General features: G+C 40.6%; 1 protein-coding gene across 1 annotated transcript in view; it reads left to right on the top strand.

The window, feature by feature from the left end:
* The first annotated feature begins 5,287 nt into the window (after nucleotides 1-5,287).
* Nucleotides 5,288-26,624, top strand: part of LOC149472907 (chloride anion exchanger-like) — a 64,352-nt gene continuing 43,015 nt past the window's right edge. The window contains exons 1-6 of the mRNA XM_089686828.1: nucleotides 5,288-5,323; nucleotides 6,459-6,695; nucleotides 15,234-15,373; nucleotides 19,786-19,896; nucleotides 25,231-25,403; nucleotides 25,495-25,659. Coding sequence (XP_089542954.1) covers nucleotides 6,469-6,695; nucleotides 15,234-15,373; nucleotides 19,786-19,896; nucleotides 25,231-25,403; nucleotides 25,495-25,659 — 816 coding nt within the window. The 5' untranslated portion in view covers nucleotides 5,288-5,323; nucleotides 6,459-6,468. The remainder of the gene's footprint in view (nucleotides 5,324-6,458; nucleotides 6,696-15,233; nucleotides 15,374-19,785; nucleotides 19,897-25,230; nucleotides 25,404-25,494; nucleotides 25,660-26,624) is intronic.

Here is a 26,624-nt window from a genome sequence, read left to right on the forward strand (position 1 = left end):
GTAATTACTACTGATCATATAGTTGCAATGACATTATCATTAGATTTTAACACACCTTTCACATTTTATTTTAAAGATCCTGAAACAGAGGTATGCAAAAATCAAGGGTATAGATTACCCATGGAAGGAAGTTTCAAAAGGGATCATGCAGCTTAATACGAAACGGCTTTATTGAAAAATGATATACAAAGATGAGCTAAAACTGCTTCCACTGTAACGTACCCTCCAGATGTGGATCACTTGTATAAGGATGATGCGAGCCACATTATAGTTCTACTAGGTTCTAATTCTCCTTCCGGAGTAATCTATTACCCTTGATTTTTGTAGGATTTATTGATGAGTTTTGGTGACCACACCAACTTACTTTAATCAGCAGCAAGTTGGTGTTTGATATGATTGCAGTTATACATGCATCTATCAATTTTTTATACTGGCTATAGAGGCCCCTGGCGCATTCTTTTATAAATTCTTTCTTTGACTCAAGTTTAAACAGAGGTATGTCTGATTTTGTAAACTAAAAAGGGCATGGGCTGGGGGACTCCATTGTAGAGCATAAAGCCAAGCAAGCTATATAATACAGCTATGTGTATGAGAGGTGACATAGAGAAGGAGACATCTTTATTCCAAGATCCCAAAAAACTGTGAAACTCCAGGGGTTGACTAAATATAGGGGTGTTTGTACAAACAAGCTTTCTATGCCAATTGTTTGAAACAGAGAAATTTTGTTAGTTTGCATGACTAAGTCAACTAGTATGAGACAACTCTTCATTACATTTCACATAAGTATAAAGGTACAAGGAGATTTGGGATCCATTCAGTATTGCTGGTACTGGGGGAGATTTCCCAAAACTGAAGAGTGCAAAATCTGGTGCAGCTGTTCTGTGTATAGAAACTAATCAGTTTCTAGGTTTTATTGTCAAAACGTAATTGAACAAGCTGAAGTTAGAAGCTGATTGGCTACCATGCACAACTGCACCAGATTCTGAGTGCTCCAGTTTTAGTAAATCTCCCCCACTGCGTAATTATCGTACTATATATCACACACTAAACATAGGGTTGAGGATCTAATTGCAGGTATCAGCAAAACAGCACTATGCAGTGGCTTGACAGGAAAAGAAGAAAAACTGTATTGGTGTCTGAAGTACTTATCCAGTAGCTGTTTGTCTTTCCAATACAGTAAGTTTATAGCACCGTTCAATATCAACCAGCAATAATTACATTTTCTGTTCAGCTACCTAGTTTATTTCAAGTATTAACATATTCTTTCATCTCTATCTAATATAGTATTAGAGGTCATGTAGAATATAAAATGACACTATAATTCAGCTCTATATAAACCTTGTCTTATATTTTATTATTTATAACAGTTTCTCTAAAGAATAGGTGAAACCTGTTTTAGGCACCTTTACTGACAGTATTATATAAAGAAAACAGACTTTTAGTTCTTTCAGAGTCTTAATAAGTCCTGCACTGGGTCCTGGGACTCAGAGGCTTTGTAGCTCTTTGGGTGGTATAAAGCCTCCACTGCTAGGACCATTTCCCACCTGGTACCTAGACCTTGTTATTAGTCTTTGCTATGCACAGGCCTTTATATTACTGTATGATGGTCCAAATACTCCCTTGTTCGGTTCGTGGTCAAACATTTGAACCTACCAAAAGTTCGACCATGAGCTTCGAACAAGGAAAATTCACTAAGCGGTATCTTACCGCATCTGAGTATGTGGTAAGATACCGCACAGCTACTAAATTACTGCATTATATTGTTAAGTCATGCGGTATAGCAGTAGTTAAAAAATATTTAAAGCTGTATTGTTGGCATTTCCTGGCAAGTAAATGTTTTTTTAAAAAAAAGCGTTGGGTCCCCACCATCCATACCAATCCCTTCGGGTCTGGTATGGATTTTGAGGAGAACCCCCACGCCAAAATTTTTTTAAAGATGGTGTGGGGGTCTCCCTCAAAATCCATACCAGACCCTTATTCAAGCATGCAGCCTGGCAAAGAAAGGGGGGAACGAGCGAGCGCTCCCCCTCCTGAACCATACAAGGTCACATGCCCTCAACATGGGGGAGTGCTTTGAGGCAGAGGGGCTCTGCATCCCTAAGCACCTTGTACCCATGTTGCTGGGGATAAGGGCCTCTTCCCCACAACTGTGGACAGTGGTTGTGGGGGTCTGCAGGTGAGGAGCTTATCGGAATCTGGAAGCCCCCTTTAACAAAGGGGCCCCCAGATCCCACCCCCCCATGTGAATGAGTATGGGGTATATGGTATCGATACATATTTACAAAAAAAGTGTAGTGGAAAAATGACAGGAGACTTTGACAAGTCCTTTATTAAAAATAAAAAAATTCCCTTGAGGTAGATCCAATGTCAACCACAGTATCCTCCTCCACTGCCGACTCGATGGCTCCCACCATCTGACACCTGTGCTGGGATGACAGTTCTTAAATACTGTGATGACGTCACAAGGGGGCGGGATCACACCTGGCCCTTGTGATGTCATCATGTGCTGTGATTGGCCAAAGCATTGCACCTGACCTACGGTCAGGTGCATTGCTTTGGCCAATCACAATTCACTGTCAGGGCGCAGTGCATTGTGGGGCCCGGAGGGCGGACAGCCTGCCGAACGCTCTTACCGTTCGCGTGTTGGCCGAATACACGAATGGCTGATGTTCGAGTCGAACTAATGTTCAACTCACATATCTAGCCCACATGTACTATATATATGTGAGCTGACTTACACTCAGGGATTACTCTGTATCAATGTTTTTGCTTTGGGAGCTTGCTGCTGTGTGGGATGGCTGACTCCTGACAGAATACTAAAAGGTACAAGGGATGTTTGGTTTGGTGAACCCATCAGGGGGCCCCGTTTGTCAGGAACTCTCCTGAGTGTAGTTAGTGGCTCAGACAAGCAGATGTTTTGTTTTATGCTATGCTATGGACCTGTACAAAACCCTTGGGCATTGGAGCTATGTTTGTTTACAGCCTTGCTGAATTAAAGTTCAGAACACACCTGCTTGGACCATACCTAGCTGTCCTTGACTTGTGCCTGATTTACTTCAGGCAGTCCCTCTTACAGTATACTGTACAGTATATATTAATGAAAATGAAACCATTAATTAAATACATTTGTTTTGCACTTTGTATGGCAGCATTATCTTCTTGGAAAGAGTAACCGGACCTGATATTATTTGGTCATTTTATGTCCAGGGGAATCTGCTTAACTAGTGAATTCTATATATTTTAGATCTCCATCACTTTTAACAGTTGGCAATAGACACAGTATGCTGAAGGCAGTCTTTCCCTAAACCTAAGCAAAAGATGACTGTTTGGAATAAATGTTATTTTTTTACAGTGCTAAAAAAGTTGTAGCATTTAGCACAATCTTCTCAACTGTTAAGTTTGTCAGTTATTGTTTTTGAGTGTGCCCTCTGATTATATTAGACCATTAATTGATGTGTCTGATTTCTGGCAAAGAGCATCTCAAAAGGTAAGCTGCAATTATTAAATTAAATATTTGTTTTGGTGAAAATATTACTAACTGGCAACCAATATGATATGACTCACCTTTGCAGCATGTAAAATTAATAAATCATGTCCTTCTATACTGTGTACATGCCTCTCTCCAAAGCACTGAGCATGATTTTCTCTGTTGTCTCCTTCCCTTTCTATCTGCATAAGTCACTGCTGACTGGTTTTACTGACACCAAGAGATAGAGGGAGATAGAGGAGGGAGCTCCAGCACAAAGCCTGTGATTGACAGTTTCAGCTGTGAATGTTTCCTATGTGATGGGTAGAGGGGGCGTGTCCCTTCCTTCCAATCCGGGGTCATATTTAACTAAACTCTGTGCTCTAGCTGTCCAGTGTGTGTGACATCAGATCCCTGATTCCTGCTTTTTGCTGCTGAGAATAAAAAACCTTTGACCTGTGTGTTTTACAAGACTGTAAAAGACAGAGGGCTGCAGATAACAGGCACAACTTATGTAGGAGGATTTGTTTCATCTTTGTGTATTACCTAAGGGTAGTCACTTCACTGCATATATGTAAGAGTTTGAACCACTTTAAACTACATTTTCATGCTGAGTTTCATTTGTCCATGCTATGTGTCGATGTCCAAATTATTCTTGGATATATAGCCTGATGGGGACAATACCTTAAACCAGCAGGAGAGAAGTTCAAAACTAATCTTTAAAAGTAATATTTTGCTGAAAGAGTAGTTGATGCTGAAATAGACTTCCAGCAGAGATAGTCAGTCAGTCAACAGTAAGTTAATTCAGACATGTTTGGGACGAACATAAATCTATAGTCAGACAACAAAGTAAAAAAAAAAAAGCAAAAAAAAAATCATTTAAATTAAAAAAAAAACTTCATAGACCACTTGGTCTTTCTTCTGCCATCACTCTTGTATGTATCTATCATGGTAACACAAAGATAAATGTATCTATAAACAATAGTCATAGATGGAACTTAAGGAACAGTACAATGTATGCTACTACCAAAGAAATGTGTTAATGTACATTAAAGGAGAAGTCCAGACAAAAATTTTTTGGCTGTGCTTCTCCTGTGGATCACAGGAGTGCAGGTTGTTCTGCACTCCTGTGACCCATTTTCAGCTGACAGCAGACTGAAATCCACTGACGGCTGATGTCACTCAGCCGCACTAGGCTGGGAAAGATCCCGACTTCAAAGTTGGGATCCACTCCAGAGTCTGGAGCAGCATCTGGCTTAGCCTCTCAGTGAAGTGCCAAGAGCCTGAGCCAGCCGTTCCCTCCCCATTCATCTCTTTGCTCCAGTGAATGTTGGAGGGCTGAGCAGACAGCAGTGACTGACAGTCCCATTCTCTGCTCAGAGTGGAGAGGAGAACTAAGCAATCAGCAGTTGTGATCGCTGAGTTCTCATCCTTAGAGCCAGGGGACAGATGTAGCATCAGACCAATGCTGTCCACCTAGGTAAGTATAAATGGGGAAGAAAAAGCCCTACTTCTCTTTTCAAATCCAGGTATATATCCTGAAACTTTATTAAAAAAAATGCCTATAGTGGAGGCTTAACAGGCTTGTTTAAATTTAAATGCCCAGAAATACAAAGTATTATGGAAGCTGAAAAACATGAAATAATTTTCTAATTAATCCTTTTCTGATTACAACTTTGTGAATTCAAAGTTCAACAGTATCCAGGCTGTTTGCATTTTAAAAAGATAAAGTTGATCATTAACTTTAAGAAAATATAGCAACACCTCCAACATTATATGAATATACTCTTTGATTTAAACCATCCACTTCCTGGGGTACCTGTTACAGAGACTATTCTTGGTGGAATACCAAGAAAGGTAAGCAAATTTAAATTGTCTTTTAAAAGGTGTATTTAAATAGAATAAATAGCACTGTAATAAACAATGTTTTATTTTATAATGCTTTATACACTTTGTGCTACTATATTTTATTTCACATTAATTTATGGTTAATAACACAGCATAGCATTACTAAACTATATGTTTGTTACATAGTTAGAGCACATAGAATATATTAACGCAAAGAATCATAAAGATAAATAAAGTTATCTTTATTTAATAAAACACATTTCCAATAATTTAACGGAAAATATAAGCAAAATTCTGTATATTTCTATCTATTTCCAGTACAAGATTTGAGATTGATAATATTGTAGTTTTTCTTCACCATCCTCGGTAACTTCTCATTGTTTTTAATACTATTATTGTTTATTTAAATAACATCTTTAATGTAGATCATACTATAACGTATTGCTTTACATTAGGGTGATTTGCAAACATTAATAATCATATAGTGCTATGAATACCAGAAGTATGAGGGTCCTTCTTGTTAGAGCTTATAATTCATTAGAGAACTGTAAATGATACATAAGAAATATAAAGTTCTATATGCAAACATTTCACACATGTGATGCAAGATCATGGTGTCCTAAAGCAGGCTACACAAGACTCTAGTCTCTTAGCAATTGTAGCTAACATGTCTACATCCATATAACCTCTATGTATTGTCCTATCCCCCTTTTCCCCTTGTCTGGTAGTTTTCTTTTTATATTGTACTTCGAAGTTTAACAGATCCATTTCAATAGTCTTTCTATCTTATTTATCATAATTTTGCTGTATTATATCTTCACCCTGCGACTTGTTTTACTCCAGATGTCACATCATTTACAGTATAATAACAGCTAGTGTAGTATTGGGTATTTATATTCTGAGCTCTTAAAGAATAAGTGGAGACATATTTCCAAGTCAATCTGTTATTTTCCTGTTTAAAAGGGGAATCCTGCGGTTACCTAATAAAATACAGAGCCTGGCCATGTGCCAAGCTTAATAAATATGTAAAAACATACTTATCTTGATGATAACGATATAAGCACAATTTTCTTGTTTTATTTTGTACATTGTAAATACTCCTAATTAAGTATATAATCATGTACCTTTTCTTTTTCTATCATAGAGTTTAAAAAATGAACAAAACCAAGTGCTGGTTTGATAGGATCAATCCACTGAATCGATTCAAAAAAGGAAACACCAACCCTACAGAAGAACCCCCAGCTGAAAAAGTGAAGATACCATTGGAGAATAAATACTTGGTGGCCAGACCCATATATTCAGACGATGCTTTCCATGAACAAAACGAAATAGTAAACAGACATCACACCACAGTATTAGACCATTTAAAGAGGACATGTGGGCAAGTAACACTTGATTATACTGTGAATAAAAAGTCTTTATCTACTTGAAGCTAACATATGTAGATTCAAGCAACGTGTTTTTTGTATTCTGAGATTTTCGCTCTGGATTTTCTTCTTATAGTTCATTGTGAAAAACATTAGTTTCAGTATTTTCTAAACTAAACCCTATCTGCTGCACTAATATTACTCATGATATGCAAACTCTTTCCTCAAAGTGCCCCATGCACAGTATATTTAACTTTGATGTTTGTAAAAAATAATACAAATAATTACACTTTCTATCAGCATAATTTCTATAAACCAAACCAATAACTAAAAAAACAGTGTTGAAACAATATTTATGAGAACAAGAGAAACAGTTTAAAACACATTTTAATCATTATTCATGTCATCACTCCTGCTGCTCTGTGTTGCAGTGTGAATTTGCCCTTATTGTTCAAGATAATATGCGTCCAGGTCCCCTGTACAATTTACTCAGTGTATCAGACACAGTCCTCATATAAACCAAACACACTCAGTGCTACAATCCACTAAAACTTGATCAGTAAGGCTGCTTTCACACTTTTTTTGCGTTAAAAAAACGCCTGAAAAGCTCAAGAAGACTGCTACCATGTGTATGTGATTGTATATCTATGTTGCGCTTGCGTTGCGGTGTGGTATAAAAATTCCTGCTTGCAGCATCTTTGAGGAATGTTTGGGGGGTTAAAAAAAGCCTCAAAAATGCTTCTTCCCTTTAAAATGCATGCTAACCGCCTCAAAAACGTTCCGAAAACGCTTAACCAGTTCCCTACCTGCTATAGCCATACGACAGCTACAATGCAGTTATCTAGTTCTGGGAGGATGTCCATGGACGTCATTCCAGAACACGCCCCTTGCATGCCCCCAGCAGTGCACACCCCATGCTGCCGGTGATCGCTGTGTCCTACAGGATACGGTAAACGACCAATCACGGCGGCCTTTTACCACGTGATCAGCTGTGTCCAATTACACAGTAGATCATCTGGTAAATACAGTTGCTGGTTATTGGCTTCACTTTCTAATGTACTACCAATAACCAGCAATTGTGATTGGTACTGATCATCAGGATGATCAGTGCACAGCAGTGCTGCCCACCTGTGCCACCCACCTGTGCCCATTAGTGCCGCCCACCTGTGCCCATTAGTGCCGCCCACCTGTACTCATCAGTGCATTCCACCTGTGCCCATCAGTGCCACCCACCTGTGCCCATCAATGCCACCCATCTGTGCCCTGCAGTGCTGCCCAGCAGTGCCACCCACCTGTGCCTAGCAGTGCCACCCACCTGTGCCCATCAGTGCCACCCACCTGTGCCTAGCAGTGCCACCCACCTGTGCCCATCAGGTCCACCCACCTGTGCCCATCAATGCCACCCATCTGTGCCTAGCAGTGCCACCCACCTGTGCCCATCAGTGCCACCCACCTGTGCCTAGCAGTGCCACCCACCTGTGCCCATCAGGTCCACCCACCTGTGCCCTGCAGTGCCACCCACCTGGGCCCATTAGTGCCACCCATCAGTGCTGCCCAGCAGTGCTGTCCATCAGTGCCGCCTATCAGTGCAGCATCATCAATACCAGCTCATCAGTGCCGTCTATCAGTGCCTCCTATCAGTACCCATCAGTGCTGCCTATCTGTGCCACCTCATCAGTGCCCATCAGTGCAGCCTCATCACTGCACATCAGTGAAGGAGAAAAATGACCTGGTGCCAAATTTTATAATACAAAGAAAAACTTTATTTTTTTAAATTTTTTGCTATTTTTTTGTATATATTGCAAAAAATAAAACACCCAGTGGCAAATAAATACCACCAAAAGAAAGCTCTATTTGTGTGAAAAAAAATCTAAAAATGTCTTATGGATACAATGTTGCATGACCGCACAATTGGCATTCAAAGTGCAAAAGCGCTGAAAGCTGAAAATTGGCCTGGGCAGGAAGGGGGTATAAGTGCCCGATCGGCAAGTGGTTAAAACTGCTCCAAAAACAACACATGTGGGAAGGTCTGGCTTTTTCAGCTGTCAGCGGGGTTCCCCACTTACAGCTGAATGTAAAAAAAAGAATTGCCAGCAATTAAAAAATGGTGTAGTGTCCCCCCTCAATCCATGCCAAGCCCTTCGGATCTGGTATGGTTTTTGAGGGGAACCCCCACGCCAAAAAAAAATGGCATGGGATCCCCCCAAAATCCATACCAGACCCTTATCCGAGCATGCAGCCTGGCAAGTCAGGAAAGGGGGGCACGAGTGAGCGCCCCCCCTCCTAAACCATACCAGGCCACATGCCCTCAACATGGGGGGGTGCTTCAAGGCAGGGGCAAGGGTGCCCCAAGATCCCACCCCCCGCTATGTGAATGAGTATGGGGTACATGGTGCCACTACCCATTCACAAAAAAAACCTGTTGTGTGAAAAAAGACAGGAAGGAAAATAAAAGAATGTCCCCCCGCAGTAGATCCAATGTCAATCATAATGCCCGCCGCCGCCACCGACTGGAAAAAATAATAAAAAAAAGAAGGCTTTACTCCCAATGTTGGCTCCCGCTATCTGACTGCTCCACTGGCTTGACAGTTCTAAAATATGTAAGGGGCGGGTCCACCCAGCAGTGACATCACCTGCGTGACCCCACCCCCATCTGTCATTATCATCGGGGCATGCTGGGTCAATGATGTCACATGAGGGTGGGGTGACATACGTGATGGCCCCACCCTTTACATATTTAAGAACTGTCAAGCCAGTGCAGCAGTCAGACAGCCAGGAGCCAGCATCGAGAGCGGAGCCTTCTTTCTTTTTTCTTTTTTCCTGTTGGCGGCGGGCATCGTGATTGATGTTGGATCTACTTCAAGAGACATTCTTTTATTTCCCTTTTTTTAATAAAGGACTTGTCAAAGACTGTCTCTTGTCTTTTTTACACTACAGTTTTTCTTTGAGAATGGGTAGTGGTACCGTGTACCCCATACTCATTCACATGGGGGGGTGGGATCTGGGGGCCCCCTTACTAAAGGGGGGTTTCCAGATTCCGATAAGCCCCCTGCACGCAGACCCCCACAACCACAGCCCAGGGTTGTGGGGAAGAGGACCTTGTCCCCATCAACATGGAGACAAGGTGCTTTGGGGGGAGCCCCCTGTAGCAATCATGCACACAGAGATGGATGCGAACCTCCATTTTGGCAAAGGATCATCCATCTTGTATAATTATCTCTCTCTCCCTCTTTCCTCATCCCCCTCCCTCTCTTTTGAGTGACATTTGGTTGGTGTGTTTGCAGAGATCACAGGCAACAAACTCAGTGGGAGGGCGTCCTGGCTATAAAACCTCACTAGCTAGGTGCCCCTCTGTCTAAGAAACTCTTGCTTGGAAAGGGATCATAAAAGCGTAAACCGAGTCCTTCACTGAGTTCAAAGACATTCCAGATAAGTCATAAACTAGACACCACATTCAACATCCATTTTCCCCTATGATTACATATCTTGGATTATGGAAGACTTACATAAACATGGAGCCCAGAGTCGAATGGCTTACGTCAAGACCAGTTTCCTGATATATTACACCCCTTATCTGACACATACCGGAGAGCAGAAAATTATATCTCCTGAACCATTTGCGCAAATATTTCATATTTCATATCTAACCATTCTGCAGATGCGTCTGCATATTAATCTACTAGTGGCACGGCTGCTAAATACCCTGAGAATAAGTTATGAATCATAATAGAAGCTATGAGAGTTTTTTGGTCATAACTTAAATCTCCACCTACACCTCCCTCCCCAAATGAAGCGATTGGTTTACTGCTCCAGGGAGACACCCTGTGGAGTTACTAGAAAAGCTAAGCTAGGCTGAGTTGAGCCATGTGTGAGAGTTGAAGAATCTCCCTGCTTTAACATCGAAACTAACAGTGGGAGATCAAAGCATCCTTTTGGCTCTGCAACTTGGAAGCTACTGAGACCAAGGCTGAATAGCAAGTACTTTTTCTAATTCCTTTCTGTTATCTCTTTGCTGTGCTATTGTTCTCTATATATTTATATATATATACTGGCTACATCTTTTTCTGTAAATATTTTTATTGCACCCTTTTGACCTTTTAGTAATAAATCTTACTTTCTGAAAGTGTTGAACTTTTTATAAAGCTCTTTAATGCAAATTACGAATTCCTGCCACTGAAGAGCACTACTGTCAGGGCTCCGGGTATGACCAGAGGTGTGTGGACTGACACAGGGAAACACAGGCTTCAGATATAGTATAAACAATATAATTTATTTAAGATTAAACAATACATAAATGCAGTGCAAGACTAAACATAAACACAGTGCAAACAAACCAAACCAAAACCCCCAACAGATAACAAAAGAACAATACTAAGCATAGTCGGGCAGGTCGGGTCAGTAGCAAACGGGCAGGCAAGGTACAAAGGAGCAGGCAGAGCATAGTCAGACGGGCCGGGTCAGGAACAATCAGGCAGACAAGGTACAAAGGAGCAGACTGGAGAGTGGTCAGGAATAGCAGAGATCAGGACAGGCAGAGTTCAATCAGAGTCAGGGATCAAGCAGGATCAGACAGGAAGCAGACAGGATGCAGGTACAGGGGCTCTTGGGAAACATACACCAAGGCCCAGATCACAGGCCTGGTCATTCCTTATATGCACCTCCTGCAATCAGCCTCAGGTGTTTTGGCTGACTGCAGGAGTGAGCCTCTGGTTGCTGAGAGCACCCGCTGGCCAGTCCTGGTACTGCAACCCACAAGGCAGGTGAGTCCCACCACTATTGGTGAGTCCATTCCTGACAGTACCCCCCCTCAAGGAGCGGCCTCAGGATGCTCCAAACCGTCCTAAATGGGCAAAATGTTCCACCGCCCGGATCCAGTGATTGGCAGGATATCAAGGACTGGTACATCAGGCTGGGCACCGGACGGAGGCACATCAGGCTGGGCACCGGACAGAGGCACATCAGGCTGGGCACCGGACAGAGGCACATCAGGCTGGGCACCGGACAGAGGCACATCAGGCTGGGCACCGGACAGAGGCACATCAGGCTGGACACCGGACAGAGGCACATCAGGCTGGACACCGGACAGAGGCACATCAGGCTGGTTCAATGACCATTCATCAGGCTGGTTCAATGACCGTTTGATTACTGTGCTTGATTGGCCAGCAAACTCGCCTGAGCTGAACCCCATAGAGAATCTATGGGGCATTGCCAAGAGAAAGATGAGAGACATGAGACCGATCAATGCAGAAGAGCTGAAGGCCGCTATTGAAGCATCCTGGTTTTCCATAACACCTCAGCAGTGCTACAGGCTGATAGCTTCCATGCCACGCCGCATTGAGGCAGTAATTGCTGCAAAAGGGGCCCAAACCAAGTACTGAGTACATATGCATGCTTATACTTTTCAGAGGTCCGATATTGTTCTATGTACAATCCTTGTTTTATTGATTGCATGTAATATTCAAATTTTCTGAGATTGTGGATTTGGGGTTTTCATGAGCTGTAAGCCATAATCATCACAATTATGACAAATCACGGCTTGAACTATCTTGCTTTGCATGTAATGAGTCTATCTCATATATTAGTTTCACCTTTCAAGTTGCATTACTGAAATAAATGAACTTTTGCACGATATTCTAATTTTTCGAGTTTCACCTGTAATATTATCCTTATTGCCTCGTTTAATTATACTATAATGAAATTTAAAACTATGTTTACTCAGTTCACATTTCACTCCACGAATTCAAAGGTCCATGTATAAAAGAAGGATAGGGAAGATCTCATAGGGTAAAAAACAGTCAAACTATTAATAAAAACAATGCATAAAAACTTGCATTTGATGAATTTTACTGTATCTGGATTCATATTATCCTGAACACTGAAAGAAAACACAGATGATGTTTATAATGTCTTTTCAGACTAGGTTCACACTATTGAGAGTCCTGCATGCAGTGTTTGTGCTGGCCCAGTAGCCCATTCTTTTGGAATGGGCTGCTGTATCTGTGGGAAACGCAGTGAAAAGATCCTCCAAAATGTCCCCGCATGGCTGCGGCACCATGTGGTTTTGTGTACCCAAAAACTTGCTACGTATTCAGATACATGTGGTTGCCATTGAGCATGTTTTTACTTCTGATGCCTCTGGGTGCGGGAATGCATGTAATTTACACATGCTCCCGCACCTGCAATACTATGAGCTACTACTACAACAGAGTTTTTTTGTTCTTTGTTTGGTTTATGCAAAAAAGGAAAAAATTGAGTTTGCAATAATCTTTACATGTTTGTGCATTTTGTTTACTATATATTATTATATAAGTAAAAAGCTTAACAGAATAAAGGTGAAATCTGGGGAAATTAAGAAACTATCTTTGCAGTGGAGATCCCCCCCCCCCCCTGTACTTCAGAGGTTAAATGCTCGTTTTTCCTTATAATTGATTTTACTTGCCTCATCCCTCACTGTCACAAATTTTCTCTTCTCTATGCAACCTGTATCTCAAGCCACTGCTCTTTACTACTCCATCTGCACCATGATGTCATAACATACAATGCAGGACCAGTAGTCCTGCATTGTAAGTGAAGGCATTGAAAGCCTACCAGCAAAACAGAGTATTAGGGGAAAACAGAGAGTCCTGGCTGCCAGAAAAAGGAATAAGGTAAGTGACAGTGAAAATGCTTTTAAAGGGAAAAATGACCATTTAACTATTGCAGTGCCAGGTAGTCCCACTGCAAGGGTGTTTTTTTTTATTTCTTTGGAGTTCCTTTAAGAAACATGTGTAATGTAGAAATTATGATAACTCCTCCCGCCACCACCAGCACCCCCACTCCAACAAAAAACATTAAGTAAAACTGTGGAAAAAGAAGGACTTATTGCCTTAGCCATATTCATATACTTTATGCCGGGGCCTCCCTCAGTCATAGTTAGAAAAATGATTACAGCTAAGCAGTGGCTACATGTAACAGCCAGGTCCACTCTGCTATAAGCTTCATTCACATGGCTTTATCACTAGCAAAGAAGCATTATTTTAGCCTCGTGAGTGTTATTTTGAAATTACAAAGATAAAAATGACTGTCACTTTTTTTAAAGGCAAATTTGTCTTTATTATTTTGCATAAATTTAACAGACATAGCATGAGAAGTATAAAGAACATGTACAAGTATATAAACAACAAAAAAAACATGGCAGATGAGGTTATGATCCATATGGATGCAAGAAAATGCTGCAGTAAAACTGCCAAAGGAAAGGATCAATAACTTATATTACAGAGGTATAACATAATAAAGTATCAGGGGGGTATCCCCGACTGTCACTTTTTTACAAAATAAATATCCTTATCCTGGTGTGTTTTGTGAACTAAATTCACAACACATTTCACAAGGATAAGTATCTTTATTTTCATTCATATTGAAATGAGAGGATAAATATGTTAATTTTTAGCCACGTGAGTGTCATTTTTAAATCCCATTAGGTTTGACTGAAAATAACTGTCACTTTTTAAAAAAAGTGTCTTTTTCCTAGTGTTTTAACTCTGTAAATTAAGTTTTACTTACCTTAATAAATCAGTTCCTATCTCATAAATTTAGTTCAGACATATAAGCATAGAAAACATCATGTCACTATTCTTCTCTCTTCTCTTCTCTTCATCTCTCTCTCTCTCTTTCCTCTTCCCCTCTCTCTCTAACTCTTCTCCTTTCTCTCCTCTTCCCCCCCTCGCTCTCTCTTCTTCCCCCCCTCGCTCTCTCCTCTTCCCCCCTCGCTCTCTTTCTCTTCTCTTCCTCTCTCTCTCTCTTCTCTTCCTTTCAGTGTCTTCTCTTCCTCTCTCTCTTCTCTGCTCTTCCTCTCTCCCCCCTTCCTCTCTCTCCCTCTCTCTCTTCTCGCCCTCTCTCTCTCCCTCCCCCCCTCTCTCTCTCCCCTCTATCCCTCTCTCTTCTCTTCATCTCTCTCTCTCTTCTTTCTCTCTCTCTTAGCAAAGGAGCACATAAAACTGAAATGTTAGATCAGCAGTGCAATTTCATTCATAGGCAGCATATATCAGACAAAGACCCCTGGAGAAGCACCCTATAATTAAATTATATATATATATATATATATATATATATATATATATATATATATAAACATTGTTATGGCTATCATGGCTACAACAAAGACATTTTGGAATTTTTGTGGCAGCTACACAAAATCATAGCAAATACAGTCTGAACTGTAATTTTAGTGCAATTAAATTTAAAAAAGAATTGTATAACAGTTCTATCACTTTTTTTTGTAAAAATTGAGTTTTATCTTTCAAATAGAAAATTGCATGTTTTGGAGATATGTGTTGGCCTTTCTCTTTGTTTTCCATGTATATAAATGTGCCCCATATTTAATTGAAAAAAACACTAGTATGTTCTGCAGTATACAAGCAAAAATTATTTTTTTTACATACTGGTTTCCTTTAAGCCTAATAAATTAGTACTCTATGATCTGTAGGATTCATAAATATTTATGTTCTCAAATAGTTCAAAGCACACCAAAAAACACATTTATTAATTTTACTTTTATTTCCTCTTATACACAGGTGCTCTGCTCAGAAAGCAAAGAGAATTGCATTTACTTTCTTTCCAATTATATCCTGGCTTCCACAATATACGTTCAAGGAATGGATCCTCAGTGATATAATGTCTGGGGTGACAACAGGACTTGTTGCTGTTTTGCAAGGTTTGTTATTTTCATGCTTTTTATCCAAAGTACTCAGTAATATATAAAATGGCTATGGCTATAAGAAAATATGTCTTCTCTCAACAGCACTAACTCTGTTATACTGTTCCGTTGGTCCCTAGTGGATGGTGACTACTACAAATAAAGCCCTGAACTATATCACTGCCAATGGTAGAGAGGCTAGTGACCCCCTTTTCCACACCATTTGTCTTTAGCATGCAGTTAAAGCAAAATGAAACCCGTTGATTTAAGTGGTTTCCAAAACAATTACATTGAAAGTGGGCTTCTGTTGATAACCATTACAGTTTGCACTATGCCTGTATCAGCACTCAGCAGAACTGTCAAGCCCTCAATTGACTGGAGTCATAGCTGGTCAAGGGCAGAAGACCAAGTCAACTGCAGATCGAATCACAGGCTAAGATTGTGTAAAGGATAGGAAAGTTTAGTTCTGCTTTAAATATCTCAGCTGATAAAGTTGCTGGTGTGGATGTAGCCCAAATAATGGGATTAGACAATATTTCAATTTAGTGCAACTTGAACCTTGAAACCATGGAGCATACAGGACAATCTGAAGTACCATGGCTCTGAATACCATGCTATTCTGACCAAACATAGAATGCAGCCTGCATATATAATAAGCAGATTTGAGTTCCTAATGAGCACAATTGTCAATATTTGTAAAACAATAGGAACGAGAGAATGTTAATTAGTGTTTCAATAGTGCTCAAGGTGCACTGAATGTCACATATAATTTATGACAATTTGATCTGATGGGCTTGTGTATGTTGTTTTTATGATCAATATGTAAGCATTACAGTTGTAATTTCATATATGTCTGTTTAATGTACTATAATGCAATTTGTAGTGTTTATTTATATTATTGATGTAAAATTAATGATATCAGTAGTCAAGGTAAAATGCAAAGGTGTTCATGGGTCCTAAAATATTTCAGATAGAGTGGGCCACTTCTTAACTGCTACAGTATATGGCAAACCAAGAGCAACTTGTGGCAGAAGATTACACTGTAATAGTGTTGAAAGTCTTACAAGAAACATTGCAATTGGTTATTTTATATTAATGTAGCATGGTATGAGAAATGTACAGTATGTACAAACAGAGGATTGAAACTTCAGTGCCTGCCATGGGTCCTGCTCTTCACCTTGAACATCCCATACTGTCCTCCGTACATCTTTCTTGCTGGTGAGTGGGGCCAATGTCTGGCTCCCAATGCAGCCAGTTAGAGCTCTCTTCTCCCTGTTTAGTGGCAGAGAGACCCAGAAGACTGTCCAGGCAGTATGATCCCAGCACCTTAAAGCAGCCACCATATCACTCCCACCGGCTGTAAAACTATAAGTCAGGAAGCCCATAAAACTTTTACATATTATTGTATACTTCCCCAGTACAGTTAAGGATGCTGAAACTATTGACGAAAGACCAATAGACCTCTTAAACAAAACGTTACATAATGTTAAAGCTAATATACAATAGTATTAACATCTTTGCATATAAAAGTACCCTTATCTGTTGATAATTTAGGATATATTTAGTAAGGTTGAAAAAAAACACCAGTACATCTAGTTCTACCTGAGTGTGTGTGTGTTGGTCCACTACCAATTTTCATGTCCCTTGACATTGTGTTTGCTAAGAAACACATCTAAATGTTTTTCTACACTCTCCGCTGACACCCCCAACTGTGGAAGAGATAATCAAGCCACTCCACGCACTACAAGTTCCAGCCTTCAGCAATATCTATCAGGAATATCAATAAAGTTCAAGATCAGTGAGGATCAGCAGTCATGCAACATGGGATCCTGCAGCTATCTGTACAGATCTGGGGAGACCAGGAAAGCTCAAAGATAAAAACACAGCACAGGATCTCCATTAGAATAGTAATTTTGAATTATTATAAGAAAACATAGCACACTTACATCAAAACCTCTTGTCATCATCACTGGGATTACATAGAGAAGTGGGGGGTGAAAGGGGTGATAAAGCATTTCAAAGCTACAATCCTCCTTTGTCATAACCTGAAAGTGGGTTTAAATAATGATCAATGCAACTGGCAATGTTAATTGGCGCTGTGGGTGGCCGGTGCCTGTCACTGACAGCATAGCTACCGGATGTTTACAAATACAATGGTGGAAAAATAGAAATATTTAGTATTATACATGTAAGCTAAAAAGTAACTAATATATATATATATATATATATATATATACAGGGGCGAACTGACCATTGGGAAACTCGGGCACTGCCCGAGGGCCCGAGGTCAGTAGGGGGCCCCATGAGATGCCCCTGGTACCTTTTTCATAGGCTTTTTTGAGTTTGGACAAGGACACAGGGGCCCCATGATCCCCTATTGCCTAGGGGACCCATGAGTTGTCAGTCTGCCCCTGTATATATATATATACATATATATATATATATATATATATATATATATATATATATATATATATATATACAGTGGGGATCGAAAGTTTGGGCACCCCAGCTAAAAATTTGTATTAATGTGCATAAAGAAGCCAAGGAAAGATGGAAAATCTCCAAAATGCATCAAATTACAGATTCGACATTCTTATAATATGTCAACAAAAGTTAGATTTTATTTCCATCATTTACACTTTCAAAATAACAGGAAACAAAAAAATGGCGTCTGCAAAAGTTTGGGCAGAGTTAATATCTTGTATTGCCCCCTTTGGCAAGTATCACAGCTTGTAAATGCTTTTTGTAGCCAGCCAAGAATCTTTCAATTCTTGTTTGAGGTATCTTTGCCCATTCTTCCTTACAAAAGTCTTCCAGTTCTTTGAGATTTCTGGGCTGTCTGTCAAGCACTGCTCTTTTAAGGTCTATCAATAGTTTTTCAATTATGTTGAGGTCAGGAGATTGTGAAGGCCATGGCAAAACCTTCAGTTTACGCCTCTTGATGTAATCCCCCGTGGATTTCGAGGTGTGTTTAGGATCATTATCCATTTGCAGAAGCCATCCTCTCTTTAACTTCAGCTTTTTCACAGATGGCATCAAGTTACCATCCAAAATTTGCTGAAATTTTATTGAATCCATTTTTCCTTCTACTCGTGAGATGTTCCCTGTGCCACTGGCTGCAACACAACCCCAAAGCATGATTGATCCAACCCCATGCTTAACAGTTGGAAAGAGGTTCTTTTCATTAAATTCTGTGCCCCTTCTTCTCCAAATGTACCTTTGCTCATTCCGGCCAAAAAGTTCAATTTTAACCTCATCGGTCCACAGAACTTGTTTCCAAAATGCCTCAGGCTTGTCTATATGTTCATTTGCAAAGTTCAAACGATGATTTTTGTGGTGAGGACGTAGAAGAGGTTTTCTTCTGATGACTCTTCCATGAAGACCATATTTGTACAAGTATCTCTTTATAGTGGAATAGTGTACCACAACTCCAGTGTCTGCCAGATCTTTCTGGAGGGATCGTGCAGTCAAACGTGGGTTTTGAATTGTTTTTCTCACAATCCTGCGAGCTGTTCTGTCTGATATTTTTCTTGGGCTTCCAGATCTTGCTTTAACTTCCACTGTTCCTGATGACTGCCATTTCTTAATTGCATTCCGAACAGAGGATATTGACATCTGAAAACGCTTTGCTATCTTCTTATAGCCTTCTCCAGCTTTTTGAGCGTCAACTATTTTCAGTTTCAGTTTTCTAGACAACTGCTTAGAAGAACCCATGGTGCTGATTGTTGGGGCAAGGTCAGATGAGTCTGGGCATTTAAAACCTTTGAGAATGACATCACCTGGTCTTCCCAGACGATGATTGAGAACAATCCATGACACTGGCAGGTCTCAGCTTTGCAAAGGGGGCAGTGCATGCTATAAATTCTGCAGGGTGCCCAAACTTTTGCAGACGCCATTTTTTTGTTTTCTGTTATTTTGAAAGTGTAAATGATGGAAATAAAATCTAACTTTTGTTGACATATTATAAGAATGTCTAATCTGTAATTTGATGCATTTTGGAGATTTTTCCATCTTTCCTTGGCTTCTCTATGCACATTAATACAAATTTTTAGCTGGGGTGCCCAAACTTTCGATCCCCACTGTATATATATATATATATATATATATTAGTTACTATTTAGGAGCCAATGGCTCCTGCTGCTATAAATTTTCCCAGTGAGGAAGGAAACAGAGCCGCTGCTCTCATGCACATTACTGGATTGGATTGGGCTCAGGTAAGAATAAGAGGGGGGACTGCATATAGACTCCATTAAGGTGAAAACCTTAAGGCTTTAGAACAAATTAACACTAAAACAGTTCATTAAATCCACCATTAAAAAATGTCCAAATGCACACTAAATTAACATCTGTGATAGCTTGCCTAAAGCACCATTGGTTTTTACTTTATGGTCAGTATTGCATATAATATAACTGTCTGGTTTATTCAGGTTTGGCATTTGCTTTGCTAACAAATGTACCACCGGGCTATGGATTGTATGCAGCATTTTTTCCAGTTGTGGTTTATTTCTTCTTTGGAACATCTAGACATATTTCTGCTGGTGAGTATTTTTTTCTTACATTTTCCTGTTTAGCTATCAGAATAATACATTTTTTACATTAAATATAATATGCTGGATACAAACCGTGCTTCTATCTAAGGGGAAAACTGCATGGCCAACTTTTAGCTATGTAATTGCACTTCTAAAATCACCCTCTGTTTTGGAAAACACTACTTTCAATGGATCTGGCTACTTGAGAACTTGTGTAATGTAATACTAGGCATATTTGCAGGATTATAACAAGCAATTCACTAGAACAGATGGGTGTAAATGGATCCTATATCATTTACTCAAAGCCTGATGAATGTGGAGGTTTATTTGCAAAGACTTCCAGAAAACACTGCCAGAGTATTTTATGCTTCCTTTAGCTTTCTGAGTGTATGGAAAGCCTAAACTTTTTTTTTAGATTTGAGCGGTGAGAGTTTAAAACCCCTGTCAGTTATTTACTGCTGTCTGTGTCCACATTGGGGAAATTTACCCTCTCAATCTGTCACCAGGACTAAATGAAAGGGAACATTCAGAATTTGGAGTTGCCACTGGAAAAGGAATGGAGGAGAAATCTCCCAAATAGGCCATAACAATACACTAGTAGAGTTTTGTTTGAAATGTTTCATTTTAAGTACTTTCATTCAATTTTCTAATCATTAGTAGGGTCAAATTGCTGATTGTTTTTGACCACAGTGATGAGAAAATTCAAAGTAGCAAGATGAAACATTTTTCAGTGTATGCATTTTTCATTCAGTAAAGTCCACGCCTTCTGAAATCCAATGTTCAGAGCTAAAGAAATGTTAAAGTACTTTCAAACAAAATTGATCAAGCGTTCAAAAGTACTGAGAAATTTTGTATGAATTTTTGCATTCATGTTTGGGAGACTATTTTCTCATAAAACTACAGCCGTGGCCAAACGTTTTGAGAATAACACAAATATTAATGTTCACAAAGTTTGCTGCTTCAGTGTTTTTAGATCTTTTTGTCAGATGTTACTATGGTATACTGAAGTATAATTACAAGCATTTCATAAATGTCAATGGCTTTTATTGACAATTACATTAAATTTATGGAAAGAGACATATTTTGCAGTTTTGACCCTTCTTTTTCAAGACCTCTGCAATTCACCCTGGCATGTTGTCAATCAACTTCTGGGCCACATCCTGACTGATGGCAGAATATTCTTGCATAACCAATGCTTGGAGCTTGTCAGAATTTGTAGAGTTTTCTTTGTTCACCAACCTCTTGAGGACTGACCACAAATTCTCTATGGGATTAGGTCTGAGGGTTTACTGGCCATGGACCCAATTTTGATGTTTTGTTCCCCAAGCCACTTATCACTTTTGCCTTTATTGCAAGGTGATCCATCATTCTGGAAAAGGCATTGTTCATCACCAAACTGCTTTTGGATGGTTGGGAGAAGTTTCTCTCATATGATGTTTTTGTACCAACCTTTATTCATGGCTGTGTTCTTAGGCAAAACTGTGAGTGAGCCACTCCCTTGGCTGAGAAGCAACAACACACATTAATGGTCTCAGGATGCTTTACTGTTGTCATGACACAGGACTAATGGTAGTGCTCACCTTTTCTTCTCTGGTCAAGGTTTATTTTGGATGCTGCAAACAACCAGAAAGGGGATTCATCAGAGAAATGACTTTACCGCAGTCCTCAGCAGTCCAATCCCTGTACCTTTGCAGAATATCAGTCTGTCCCTGATGTTTTTCATGGAAAGAAGTGGTTTCTTTGCTGCCCTTCTTGACACCAAGCCATGTTTCAAAGATTTTCACCTCACTTTGCATGCAGATGCACTCACACCTGCCTGCTGCCATTCCTGAGCAAGCTCTGCACTGGTGGTGTCCTGATCCTGCAAGTGAATCAACTTTAGGAGATGGTCCTGGTGCTTGCTGGACTTTCTTGGGCACCCTGAAGCCTTTTTCACAACAACTGAACTTCTCTCCTTGAAGTTCTTGATGATCTAATAAATGGTTCATTAAGGTCCAATCTTAGTAGCAGCAATATCCTTGCCTGTGAATCCCTTTTTGTGCAAAGTAAGGATGACTGCACATGTCTCCTTGCAGGTAAGCATGGTTTACAGAGGAAGAACAATGATTTCAAGCACCACCTTGCTATGAGGAAAGTACCGTATTTTCCGGCGTATAAGACGACTTTTTGACCCTTGAAAATCTTCTCAAAAGTCGGGGGTCGTCTTATACGCCAGTACACGTCAGGGGGCACTTTTTAGGGGGGCGACGCGGTGCTGCCGCCGTCCCCCCTTCCGACAGAAGGGACACCAAGTACAGGGGTGGGCAGAGGGCTGCAGTCTCTTACCTGGCTCCCACGACGATCCATCCAGGAAGCGCTGCTCCTTCAGTCACTCCGGCCACTCCCTCACTCCTGCCGCTCGGCTCCGCTTCCTCACCGGTGATTGGCCGCCAGAACTGTAGCTCAGGAAAGGCACACAGGCGGCCAATCACGGGCGAGGAGGCGGAGCCGAGCGGACCCGCAAAAATCGAGTGAGGGTAAGTGTGCAGTGCAGAGGTGCTGCTGCAATCACATATGCAGTACCATACTAGAACAGGAGTCAGCAAGTGTCATTGGTGTCAGTGGGAGGAATAGTGCCCCATCATTGGTGTCACTGATACTAATGATGGGGCATTATTCCTCCCACTGACACCAATGATGGGGCACTATTCCTCCCACTGACACCAACGATGGGGCACTATTCCTCCCACTAACACCAACGATGGGGCACTATTCCTCTCCTCACTGACACCAACGATGGGGCACTATTCCTCCCCCCACTGACACCAATGATAGGGCACTATTACTCCCACTGACACCAATGATGGGGCACTATTCCTCCCACTGACACCAATGTTGGGACACTATTCCTCCCACTGACACCAATGATGGGGCACTATTACTCCCACTGACACCAATGATGGGGCGCTATTCCTCCCACTGACACCAATTATGGGGCGCTATTCCTCCCACTGACACCAATGATGGGGTGCTATTCCTCCCACTGATACCAATGATGGGGCGCTATTCCTCCCACTGACACCAATGATGTGGCGCTATTCCTCCCACTGACACCAATGATGGGGCACGATTCTTCCCACTAATACCAATGATGGGGTGCTATTCCTCCCACTGACACCAATGATGGGGCACGATTCGTTGCTCTGACACCAATGATGGGGCACGATTCCTCCCACTGACACCAATGATGGGGCGCTATTCCTCCCACGGACACCAATGATGGGGTGCTATTCCTGCCACTGACACCAATGATGGGGCACGATTCGTTGCTCTGACACAAATGATGGGGCACTATTCCTCCCACTGACACCAATGATGGGGCACTATCCCTCCCACGGACACCAATGATGGGGCACTATTCCTCCCACTTACACTAATGATGGGACACTATTCCTCACACACTGACACTAATGATGGGGCACCATCATTGGTGTCAATGGGAGGAATAGTGCCCCATCATTGGTGTCAGTGGGGGGGAGGAATAGTGCCCCATCATTGGTGTCAGTGGGAGGAATAGTGCCCCATCATTGGTGTCAGAGTGAGGAAGCGTGCCCCATCATTGGAATACCATACCATATTGAAATCAAATCTGATGTTTTTTAATTTTTGGTGTGCGTTGGAAGACGGGTAGTCTTATACGGCGAGTATAGCTCAAACCCTATATTTTAACAGGAAAAGTAGGGGGTCGGATTATACGCCCAGTCGTCTTATACGCCGGCAAATACGGTATATAAATAGTGCAGCACGTGAAAACAGCTATAAAGTAAATAATGAGACAAATCAATGACAAAAAAACAAAATTAATATAAATAAATATCAGTATAACCAACAGAATAGTAAACAATAAAGTTATTCCAATATAAATCTGTATGTCTGTGGTATGTTGATAATAATCACGGCAGATAGTGTTCAGTCCCACACAATGCTCTAAATCCAGTGTGCGATTCACCACCACTATGCACTCACCAGAGAGCTACTTGTTCAGTAGCATGTATGTCATGGGGTCTACACCATCCACTCTCCAGTGGCTTTACCAGCCCGGTTAGGTCCTAAAGAGAGATGCTCACCACACGGAGCCCGGGGATAGGGTGAAGCCTACATGCTGATGTCATGCTGTATTCTGGAGCTGCGGCCATCTTGGTATGTGATATATTTACTTCTCCACGTGGAATGTTTTAATGGAATATTTTTAAATAAATACTACACTATATGTCAATCCCCGGGCTCCGTGTGGTGAGCATCTCTCTTTAGGACCTAAACGGACTGGTAAAGCCACTGGAGAATGAATGGTATAGACCCCATGACATACATGCTACTGAACAAGTAGCTCTCTGGTGAGAGCATAGTGGTGGTGGATCGCACACTGGATTTAGAGCATTGTGTGGAACTGAACACTATCTGCCGTGATTGTTATCAACACACTACAGACACAGATTTATATAAGAAGGACTTTATTGTTTACTATTCTGTTGGTTATACTGAGATTTATATTCATTTTGTTTTCTGTCACTGATTTCTCTCATTATTCACTATATAGTTGTTTTCACATGCTACACTTTTTATATATTTTATTCATTGAGATTTTGACACTATCTCTTGTGCCAGCTGCTCCCGTATCTATCTCGCCATTTGCTTCTGAAATATGCTGAGGAAGGCTGCAGGAAGATGGCAACCAATAAAGAATATAATAAGGAATATACTGGGTGGCGGGCTTTCTTTCGACTTGGATATACCATGTATGGGCAGGCTAAATGTACCAAAGGTGATTGATTTGATCAGCTTGGGTACAACCAGCCTACAGGATTTTACATACGATTGTTGTTAGCAACTATTATGGCCGCTAGCAGCAATCACAGTTCTACCGGCCGGGACTGCAACCCATGGTTGCAGGAAAGAAAATAGCTCCATCTATAGCTATCTTGTGAAATCTCATTGTGATTGTCCTAAGATAAGATCCAATTAAATAAAATCAGATAAAGATATTTGGAACGTAGCTGGTCAATGTTTAATTTTTTTTGTGTTATAAATGCACAATTCTACATAGAGCTTTCTCTGCCAATTATTTAGATTGTACAATCAAATGTGCAGAAAATCTTACAATCCTTCCACAGAGTGGTTGTCAAATACAGTTGGTTTTTTCATGCTGTGTGTGGTGATTTTGCATACAATTATTTTTAAGTTCTTTGAAGAGTAGTAGATTTGTTGTTGCTGAGTTAAGCTGCACTTTGCACTTTGTTATTAAAAACAGCACATTTGACTTTAAAAACTCGAAACTACCTAAATCATCAATATTTTTCTTTCTAGGTCCCTTTCCTGTCACATGCCTAATGGTTGGCTCAGTGGTGACAAATCTTGTAGGTGGCGCATCCACGGGCGCCGACAATTCTACTGGCGGCAATAGCACAGATGAAAATTATATAAATGAACAAAAAGTTATAGTGGCAGCATCGTTAACCTTTCTTGTTGGAATAGTGCAGGTCAGTTTTGTTCATTATTAAGAAAGGTAAACATTTAGCAAAAATATTTCCAAACTAACTTTTCTGACAACTTTTTTTTTCTTTGATACAGTTGGTTTTGGGATTTCTGCAGTTTGGTTTTATTGTTATATATTTGTCAGAGCCATTAATTAATGGATTTACAACTGCCGCAGCCATTGAAGTTGTGATATCTCAACTACAATATGTTTTTGGACTAAAAATTCCTGCATTTAATGGACCACTTGCCAATTTTAGGGTAAGTATTAAGAGTGTTCCCTAATTCATGAAACAACATATACAATATACATACATACATACAAGATGTACATACATTGCAGCTTTTATAACACACATAAAAATACATACCCCCACTAAGGTTTTTGCAAAATTTAAATTTTTCCAAAGCTTAAAAAAAATGGGATTTTAGTGACATTTCACTATTTTGGCAAAATGCATTGGAGTCAGCAAGGAAAGTAAAATAAAGGTTTCTGGTTATTAGTAAGTGCAATTTGCTTTAAATGGCTTTTGGTGGTAATAGATGCTCCTTTCAATTATCCTGTACAAATTCCTGTGCCAAAACTGGCCATTCATTAGCCTCATTAAAAGTTTTAACTGACAGTATACTGTATATTATAAAACAATATGCAGTGCTAATTCACCCAATATAAAATATATCATACATATGTAAAAGATAGAATCAACTAATCAGTACAGTCCTCAAAATAAATCTGTGATATGCAGCTGGAGATCATACACTATACTACCAAAAGTATTGGAATGTCTGACTTTACACGCACATGAACTTTAATGGTATCCCAGTCTTAGTCCGGAGGGTTCAATACTGCGTTTGCCCACCCTTTGCAGCTATAACAGCTTCAACTCTTCTGGGAAGGCTGTCCACAAGGTTTAGGAGTGTGTCCATGGGAATGTTTGACCATTCTTCCAGAAGTGCATTTGTGAGGTCAGGCCCTGATGTTGGACTAGAAGGCCTGGCTCTCAGTCTAACCTCTAATTCATCCCAAAGTTGCTTTATCGGGTTGTGGTCAGGACTCTGTGCAGGCCAAGTTCCTCCACCCTAAACTCGCTCATCCATGTCTTTATGAACCTTGCTTTGTGCACTGGAGCGCATTCATGTTGGAACAGGAAGGGGCCATCTCCAAACTGTTCCCAGAAAGTGGGGAGCATGAATGTGTCCAAAATGTCTTGGTATGCTGATGACTT

Source organism: Staurois parvus, unplaced genomic scaffold, assembly GCF_062004578.1.
Source record: "Staurois parvus isolate SC_StPar_1 unplaced genomic scaffold, SC_StPar_1.0 ptg000019l, whole genome shotgun sequence".
Lineage (NCBI taxonomy): Eukaryota > Metazoa > Chordata > Amphibia > Anura > Ranidae > Staurois > Staurois parvus.